Genomic DNA, 10,245 nt, shown 5'->3' with positions numbered 1-10,245 from the left:
TACTTTTTTATTAGTTTAGTATTTAAGATTACTTTAGCCAATCTGAAATGGTATTTCTGCAGGTACTGATGCCGTCAAAAGTTCATTAATTAATTAAAAAGTCATAGGGTAGTTTGTTTGATTTAAACTAAAATACTACACGATTTTTCAATATGTTCATAAATATATGTTCATACCAAACTTAGAATGTTCAAAAAAAGTCTTCTCAAAATTGTTTTTAGATATGATTGTCATGTTTGTTTTTACTTTTCTTGCAGTGAAACACTATTTGATTTCCACCTTTAATTATTCTACTTTCATCTGGTCAATACAAACTGGACAATTCGGGTTTAAAGGAGAAAGATTATTTATCTTGTAACTATTTAAAACATTGCTCAGTGTTTTATAAAAAACATTTTGAGCCAATATCTGCATATTTAAGATTACATCGTTATTGTTCTCGTCATCACTAGCCTTCTCCTACATAAACAAAATAACAGCTCGTAGTGACGTCACTAGCAACAGCTGGCAATGATTCTAGTTATGAATATCTATAGGTCAAATGTTGTGTTCGATAGTGTATTGATGTATAAAATCAATAATAATCATCCATTTGTGTTGGTGGCCACTTATGTAGCTAATATTTCATTAGCCTATACCAATTAGGTAAATAAATTTAATTTATTGACAATGTCTTTTCATGAGTTACTTTACAAATATTAAGGGAGTTGTAGTATAATAAGCGGTGGCTGCAGTATGATAAGCATCCAACACTCGAATGGAATCAAATATCAATTAGAACAATGGTAATTGTGAACTTAACGGCTGGAAAAAATAAAAGTTTTGCATTATTAACCTATTGATATCGTCCTCCAGAATAAAACAATATAAAGTTTCAATGGGAGGAAATGACAACTAATTAAGATGTAAAACATTATAAGTGAAACTACTTTTCTGGCTTGTTCTACATCTGCGCAGGATGTCACATGATCTTGTTACCACGAGTCAACCTCGTATTGGTTCTTGTTGACGTCCATAGATATGTTGGTAGGTAAAAATATACAGCAGCTATACAAAATTTGTGGGATGTGGCATGTGCGTGGGGTATTATGTACGCTTTGAAACGAAATTCGTCAGATAGTAGATTAAGTGATCTCTATGGAGACACCATAACGTGGTATATTTGCTCATACTTTACGTCAGTGTCATTCAAATAAATGTTGAAATCCCTTGTCGCGCAGGCAATTATACCCCCTCCAGCAGTCGCTTATTGTAGTACCTGACAGAAACCATTCTTTAATAATATTCCTGATTCCCCTTACAAAGCTGCCGAAAACCCACTGTCCCTATATTTGTTTGCCACGATTATATTTTCTTTCTCTTAAATTTAGCCTTAATTAATTCTGACTACTCTTAGAGGGACCACTAAGCTTTTTTTCAGTTGTTGAGATGTGGTGGAAAAGTAGCAGAAAAGTAAACAATATTTTTTAGTTTATAAAGAAACAAACGTTTCTAAATTACAATATAAAGTACACTTTGTATCATATTTTATTGGTTGTGGGAAGAAGGTATTGGCGTCAGAAATATAATTCACTAGAACCAGAAGTGCATAAACAGGTGCAAAAACGCGGGTAACTACTAGTGCAAATATAATCTTGAAAAACAAAATGCTTTTGTCCATAACAAAACCTACACAAAACCCATAATTTTTGTTTAGAGACCTTACATTTGTTTCCTCTTAAATTATGCAATCATAAAACTAATATTACAGACTCAAAAACTAAGATAATATTAGTTTGAAATTGTATCCTTCGTTATTGTAGGATATTTAATTTAACTGTTTTAATTCAATTTCAATTTTTGTAGCAATTATTCAGGAAGATGGAGAAGAAAACTGTTGAAATGTCTCAAACATCAGATGCTTTGATGCGGGGACGCAGTTTTGATTCCATACCATCTACATTTACTAATGGAAGCAGTAGTCCTGGACCTCATAGTAAGTTAATTTATAATTAAATTTCAAGATTATTTTATTACTCTTACAAACTAAATTCAGATTAAATACCCTCTTTGTGAAAGCTAAATAGCCATTACTGATTGTTTCACAGTACCTTCCAGACCTTTTGTTTAGTTATAATTTGTAGTCAATAATTACTTACATAAGACATTTAAAACAATGTTTTTAAGACGTATAAATTCAACAGTTCTATCAAAATAGTTGTATTTGAGGGGGAGAGAGAGGGAGAGGGGGTGGAGATTCCAAGATCTCAAATTCTCAATGTATTTTAAATCCAACTCAAACCTAATGTTGAAGTTTTTTTTTTATTTAGTATGAAAATTTTATTTCAATTAAGTTTATTTGTGTAAAATTCACTGTAGTTTGAGTATATCTTTACACATGTTTAGCTAAGCTCAAAAACATTTTTATTTTTATTTGAAAGAATAAATAATTGTAAATGAATAATTGAAAGTTTGTTGGATTGAACAAATTTTCTACCCTATTTTCATTCCATAAAAAATGTAACCCTCGTCGGTAAAGAAATATTATTTAAAACACTAGCAATAGCCCGCGGCTTCGCACTCAATTTCCTGTTGAAAAAACAGTACACTATATTCACATATTATTTTCTATCACATTCTATATACTCCTGAGATAATTGATAGTGTTTCTTTCGTGAGCCTCTTGGGCGCATTATGAAGGTATGTACCAAATTTCCTGCCTCTATCTTTCGTGGTTTTTGCTAGCTGTTGATAAGTTATTCAGTGCAATTAATTTATATGGATGAATCGCGATAAACTAATTTGTTTATAAAGAATCAAATTCGGTCTGATAAAAATAATTTTCTGTCTTAAGATATTTGCAGTATTATTGTGGAGTTTTAAGAAAATGTAGAACCAATTTTGATCATAAAGCATCTTCTTAAAGCTCTTTACATTTACCTTCGATCTAACCAAATTCGATTACCTTATGTGTAAAACATTCATAGCTTTGTACAATGAGGTGTACAATACTTTTATAACAGCATTTAATAGTATTCTCATTGCATTATTAATCATTGGTGAAATCAAAATTTAAAATTAGGCAATAACTTCTTCAATGCAATCTACATTACACTACTGATTGATCAAGCACTTAACAATAATAATGTTTCTAAATTTTAAATGTAAACAAAATTTTTCTGTCTCTTTGATGAACTTCAGCTGAAAAGTATTAACAGCTGTTAAGTATCAGTTTCACTTTGTATTACGTGTTGTTGCACAGTCTGCCGGATCCAATGTAAAACACTTCAAAATCAACAACTACTTACAAATGAAAAATTAATTTAAAAAACATTTTCCAGTGGACCAAATTGTGAATCTAAACCATTCTCGAATTACATCGAAAACACACAAAATTTCATCAAAATCGGTCCAAGTCATTGAGGAGGAGTTCAGTCACATACACACGAACACAAGAAATATTTATTAAGATATTTTATACCAATTTAATAAATGATTTTTTCATTCAGGTCTGGATCCAGATATAAGTCCAGATGAAAATAGAAGAAAAGTCTCGCTTAATTTCACAAGTTTTGGAACTTCAAAACACTCTAGATGGTAAGTTTGTCTTAGTTGACTATTCACTTCATAATACAGTGTACTGTAAACTATCAACTATCTGTTTTATGAATTAACTTTATCATTTGCAGTAAAAAATAAAAAAAAAAACACTAAAATAAATTTGAACACTTTAGGAATATCTTGAAGATATTACAACATTTAATAGATCTAAATACTTGTTAAAAGTAGTAAAAAATAATGAGTAATAACATGCAATATTGGTACAATGTAGTACAGAGGTATAAGAAAAAGGGTTACTTAAATAATTCAAATATTAATTGAAAACTCTTTGACAAATTAAATTTCAAAATCACAATACTAGAACTTTTTTTCCCAAGTGTTTATGTAAAAAGTTTACTAGATATATTTGCAAATTTTAAATTCAATATCCACAATGTCACTCTATACATAACTTTTTGTTGAGTATGGGTTGTGAAGATCCATTAAGTATTAAATTATCACAAGTAAAGAATATAGGAGAGAATTTTTTTATGGATAGGAGGTTTTTAAGTTAAAAACAGTCATAAGTCTTCCAAAACATTATTATATTTTAATAGTTTCTATGGGTCCAGTTAAAAAAATCAAACTACTTAACTTCATTGTTTTATGACCAATTAATCACTAAATATTTAATAATCTCTTGAATTTGTAAAAGTTCTACAGGAAAGTATAAAATAAAAATAATATTCTTTAGTAATTAAAAAGACAAACTAAAATTTTAAGAACTTTCCTCACCAAAAAATAAAATTCATATTATTACACTTTAATGTAAGATTTATGCAGCACTTTAAAATAAAAATATAAAGATAAAAACAATTGTCTGAATTGAAAAAATGATAGTTTATTAAACTATACAAATTTATATTATATTTATGTAATTGTATCAGTAGAGCAATCAGTTAGAAATTATAATGGAGTGGCTTTTGGCCAAAGAATTTTTATATTTGTAATGTTGATAACATTAAAATTTATTAAATATAGATAAGGAAAGGAATTCCATTTACAATGGAATGAACTCATAGTAATAGTGAAGAGATGTAGAATGTAGAATGCCTTCCACAGTAAAACAGGGTTCTTGGTCGAGTAGCTCTACCAAAGGTTCTGGTGATCTTTAATTTGTAGAGGATTTGTCTTGTCTTTCTTGATGTTGGACAATGAATTCGCCAAGTAGTTTCAGTTGATTCTACAATGTTGGAGGATGTAGATGAGGTCTCACCATAAGTTGACTTGTAGATTTATCTCTCAGTTTTAGATTTTGATAGATCAAAGATGAAATTTCTATTAATTCTTGTGAAGCTTGATTAATATCTCAGTTAACAGTTAAGATAAAGGATAGTTATAGTAAGCCTATGAATACAGAATATGCAGTTCTGCAAGGAAGTATCTTTGGCCCAATTATTTATCTTTTATATGTAAACGTGATGCCAGAAATATTCAAATATAGCAGAATTTTTATGTATGCAGATGACATAGTATTAGCAATTTCTGACAATAACATGGATAGTGAATGCGCCAAATTACAGATTGATTTTTTGAATGTAACAAAATGGTGTCATGATAATGGACTGGTATAAATGAGAAAAAAATCAATAATTGTGCACATACATTCACTTGCATATTAATGCTTACAACCACAAATAAAAATTCACTCTTGTGAATGTGTGCACCCAAAACAGTATTCTCACAGTGTATGTGAATGTAAAAATTGGAATGCATTAAGGATTTTAAATATCTAGGCCTAACGGTTGATCATCATATGAATCAACACATAAAAAACAACAGCTAGAATAAGATACAAAATTTGTTTATTCAGTTATCTGTCTGTAATTTTTATACACAAAGTAGGTCAAAAACATATTATCGATCAGTGGTGATCAGCTGCCATCTTTAAATAGATGGAGTGGTCTTGTGACAATACACGTACATAAATACAGAAAACCAACTGCAAGCAAAATACTATTTACAAAAACTACAATAATTTGTAATCACATGAATCGATTAAAAGCATTAGACAGAAGTAATCTACTATCTGAGGACTGTAATTGAATACTGGAAAACTGTCATTGATCATCCTTTATACATCTTTAAAAAAATAATGTATGAAGATTGAAGTACTGAAAGGAAAGATTAAAACAATATATCTATTGTAAGATGAATTATCCTTTATCTTGTTGACTCCCTAACTTTAAAACATTAAATTCTCACACGGAAATGCACTGGATTTTGACCTATCCTCATTTTATTCATCATACACTCTAAAAATTGGTTCAAAAGATTTGGACAAAGTGCATGGAGTTTTAAGAGTTCTATTAATTAAGTTCTATAACAAATTTAATGTCTCTTTAGAATTAGATTTTTGGTATAATCTGTGAAAAAAAAAAAAAATTTAGCAGGAGACAAATACAATTATATTGATGTGTTTTCACTTTATGAGAAGACTAATATTTTCCCCCAGCAACAAGGCACACACTCTTCATTTTTAATACTCTCCTGTTACTATGGCTTCTTCTTCGAAGAGGCAGCCTATTGCCATGCACTTAAGCCTCAAGGGCCCTTGTGCACCCCAGAAGTATATGAGACCAACCAATTTACAGTTTTAACAATTCTACAAACCACCAAAAACAAAACGATTAGGTTCTTATTGAGGAAATTGACAACCCTTGTCCAGACTACTAAAGATGGCATAACAGTTTCTTTCTGCTCGTCACACAATCTACAGATCAGATTCTCTCGGAAAATGTGGACTCTGTGAAATGCCCATGTCCCTTTGTAGCCCTTACACTGATACTCGCTTTCGTAAGATTGGTTATAACTACCCTATTCATAAGCTAGGACCTTACCTAGTCACATATCAGTGGTGCATTTCAAGGCATTGATCACCATAGTGGTTGTATTATAAAAAGATCCTTTGATATTCCCAGACCTATGGCTACTTCTTTCGTTTGCCAGCGCTTTCTCAATCCTGCATACGAATTGATGCAAGGTTGTCACATGATTTGTCTGGATTGTAAGCATGCTGATTTGCATGTAGAGGGCAAAAATAGCGTTCAAAAATAGATTGTCCCCTAAAGAAACCAAGCCCCTCTATCAGTAGTAATAAACAAGTGTCTTAGTCGAGGTATCTTTCCAGATGCTTTGAAGATTGCACGCACAGTCCCCATCTACAAGAAAGGAAATCCTGAGGAACTGGCGAATTACAGGCCAGTTTCAGTTCTGCCAGTGGTGTCTAAGGTCATGGAGTCAATAATGAAAAAACAGTTGGTTGATTTTTTTGAGTCCAACAATCTGCTCAGCAACACCCAACATGGCTTCAGAAGTGGACGTTCTACAACCACTGCCTTATTATCCATAGCATCAAAGATAATGGAAGCTTTCGAGGCTGGCGAATCAATGGCTCTTGCGCTCTGTGATCTGAGCCGAGCATTCGATTGTGTGTGCCGCATAAGATACTACTTAGCAAGCTAAATTCCTATGGGATCGAAGGAACAGTTCACAAAACTATTTCCAGCTATCTCGAAAATAGACAACAGAGGGTATCGCTTGGTGGGGCTACTTCAGGAAGTAGAGAAGTCATGCATGGAGTGCCACAAGGTTCCATCCTGGGACCTTTGCTCTTCTTAATTCTTGTGAATGATTTAAGACTGGGAGGCAGGGCAGTGCTGTTTGCAGATGACACTACGCTCCTGTCCAGAGGAAAGATGATACACTCCGTGCTTCAGGAAGCCGAGGACTTGTTAGCAGATGCCAAGAGGTGGTTCACCACAAACAAACTAAAATTAAACGAAGAAAAAACACAACTGATATTCTGTACTCTAAAAAATGGAGATGTCATAGAGGACTGTGATGAGGCCGTTAAATTACTCGGTTTCTGGCTGGACCCGAAGTTAAATTGGAATTGCCACATAGACAAAGTCTGCACAAAAAACTCTCCAGGGTTATCTTCTTGCTGAGAAAACTGAGAAACGTGGTACCAGAGCGGTGCCTGGTAACGGTGTACCACGCACTTTTTCACAGCCACCTAGCCTATGGTATTCTGCTCTGGGGCCATGCATCAGCATGCAGCAGAATACTTGTTCTCCAAAAGAAGGCGCTACGCATCATTACATCTTCAGACCATCTGGAGCATTGTAGGCCTATTTTCAAACGCCTCAGGGTATTAACGGTTCAAGGCCAATATGTAATGTAATGAACTCGCTTATATACGTAAAGGAGAATGAATCTCTGTTTGGGAGAAGACAAGATGTCCATGGCTACAAACACCCGCCATGCAAAAGACCTAAACACCCTAAAATGTAGACTTTCAAAATCGTTGAACAGTTTTCCAATAGCAGCGGTCAAACTATACAACAGCCTACCGGAAAGCATCAGAAATATGAACACTATTAAGTTCAAGGAAGCCATATGGTCCAGACTTACAAGTAGGCCTATCTATGCACTCAAGGAACTTGAAGATGACCCACTGTTCTAGTCCTGCCACCATAAACCTTTGTAAATAGTGTATATAGTTTTAAATACTTGACAAAATTGTTCTGAACAAATTGCAAGCAGTTTTTAAACAAAATTGACACAGTCTATCTGGTTTTATCAGTCAAAGACGAAGACATCAAGTATCAAGTATCAAGTAAGTAAGTAAGCCATCATCTTCTACATGTTTTTAAGAAGAAAAAATGACAGACATATTCATCTAAAGGACAGGCAGATTTAGACTAGAACTCCCCTGCTTGTGTTTAAACACCACCATGGACACTCACCAGGATAGAGAACATACCTGAGGGCCACGGAGACATTAAACAGCCTGCACAAATGGGGGAAGGAGAAGATTAATCCTTGCTGCAAACAAACCGGTCTCACTCTATCTTTCTACAGGAGATTTATAAGGGCTAAATGAGTTAATTGCCCACTCAATTGTATTGTTTTCCCACAGTGATAGGTATATTTAAAAGTTACTTAAAAATAAATGTGACATGAACATTTTTGTTTCTACAGATTTTTACAATATTTTAAATGCCTCAAAAAGACCAAACACTTCTTGTTTAAATTTGCTACGCTTTGTAAATTTAATGAAATATGAAACTACAGTGTTTTTTTTTTTTTTTTTTATCTGAAGATATGTGTGTATTTTAATGTGTCATTTTAATGGATTAAAAGCTTTATGCACTAAAATGGAATGATCCATAGAGATATTTGGTAGTTTGTATTTTATTATAAATGTTTACTTTTCAATAATTATATTGCTTATTTGTTGACTAGATTTATCTCAGAGAGTTGATAGTGTTAAAGAAGAGAACATGAAATTGAAGTCTGAAAAATCAAGTGCTCGGCCAGTACATAGAAAATCTCATGTCTGCCTCAAGTGTATTCCAGTCAACTTCACCAAAGAACAAGAAGAAAGAAATAAGCCACACATTCTGTTATAGTATTGTTCCATTCAGATTCTGTATTTGCCTTGAACCTAAATATTTTAAAACTTTATTGCACATGTTTATTCAATGTGGAAGACTTTTTGCAATTGTAATGATAAGCAAATTGTATCATTTTAAACTGTGCCACTATTAGAATGTTAGGAAATATGAGAGATGGGAAAAACTCAAAATGGATCACTTTTATCATTATTGGAAAACTTAAAAAGTATGTGTTGCTGCTTCAAATGCATCCACTATTAATAATTTTTAATTAATATATTTCCTCATTGAGTGTAGATTTTTTCTTCTTTAAAACCAAAACAATACAATTCTTGGCACTGTTATAAAACAGTGCTATTGCTGAATGAGCTTCCATAACACGTAAGTACATACAGTACATACAGTACTTACGTGTTATGGAAGCTAAACTTTTGGTTTTATTTGGGGTATGAAATTTTTATACTAAAACATCTCAAAGAACGTAATCACTTAGTATTTAAATTATTTAGCTTTTCTTACATATGTATTTAAAGATCTATTAATGATTTCCCAAACCTATATAACTTGCAGATTACGTTGGTGAGGTAAATCGTGAACCATTGTACATTGTTCTTTGTACTTCGACCAAAGGTACTAAATTCTTGTAATAATAAAAAATTATACTAGACTATTTTAATTTCAAATAATTAGTCTCCTACAGGTAAATTGTTTTTTTTTATTTTCAGGTACAAAGTAACAAAAACCAATTTAGTAAAATATTTGTATTTATTTTTAGCTAGCATATTATCTTAAAGAGCATTTCTTCTTTATAAAATGCTTTTTTCTCCTAGTTACAAAATTATTTAAGTATCTTACTTAATTTTTCCTTGAATAAATTGTTTTTTAACAAAAAAAATACAAAATACGCCTTACACCCATACGTCATGCCATAATATTAGTGAAAATGTGGGTTCTAAAAGCATTAAACCTTTAACAATCAACTAAGCTCCATATTTTTCTCAGATAATTTACAAGACCATAATAGTGGTACAGTTAAAAATCATAATACATGTATATGTTTTTTGTTTGTGTTTATGTATATTATTTGCTGTATAGTTATTAATTTATTAAAATGTTAATGTTTGTGTTTTGAATTATAACACACAAGTATCAAACATGTTATTTAATTTTCATAGTACCCCCTCAAATATTATCTAGATTCATTAAACAAAATGTCTATCTTGACATCACAGACTCTAGCACTTGGAAGAGTAACATAGTATAC

At 31.9% G+C, this 10,245-nt stretch overlaps 1 protein-coding gene across 1 annotated transcript; it reads left to right on the top strand.

Moving 5' to 3' along the window:
- Window positions 1-1,860: 1,860 nt before the first annotated feature.
- On the top strand, window positions 1,861-8,995 carry LOC124372975 (short coiled-coil protein B-like; the record flags this gene model as incomplete). The annotated part of the gene is given in 5 exon segments (XM_046831381.1): window positions 1,861-1,975; window positions 3,489-3,517; window positions 3,519-3,576; window positions 8,830-8,885; window positions 8,887-8,995. Coding segments are annotated over 5 exon segments (367 nt in total), but the record flags the coding sequence as incomplete, so codon positions are not given.
- Window positions 8,996-10,245: the final 1,250 nt, after the last annotated feature.

The sequence above is a fragment of the Homalodisca vitripennis genome, unplaced genomic scaffold, assembly GCF_021130785.1.
Source record: "Homalodisca vitripennis isolate AUS2020 unplaced genomic scaffold, UT_GWSS_2.1 ScUCBcl_4520;HRSCAF=10733, whole genome shotgun sequence".
Classification (NCBI taxonomy): Eukaryota; Metazoa; Arthropoda; class Insecta; order Hemiptera; family Cicadellidae; genus Homalodisca; species Homalodisca vitripennis.
Note: the sequence above shows the minus strand (reverse complement) of the source record. Positions and strands in the feature narration are given on the sequence as shown.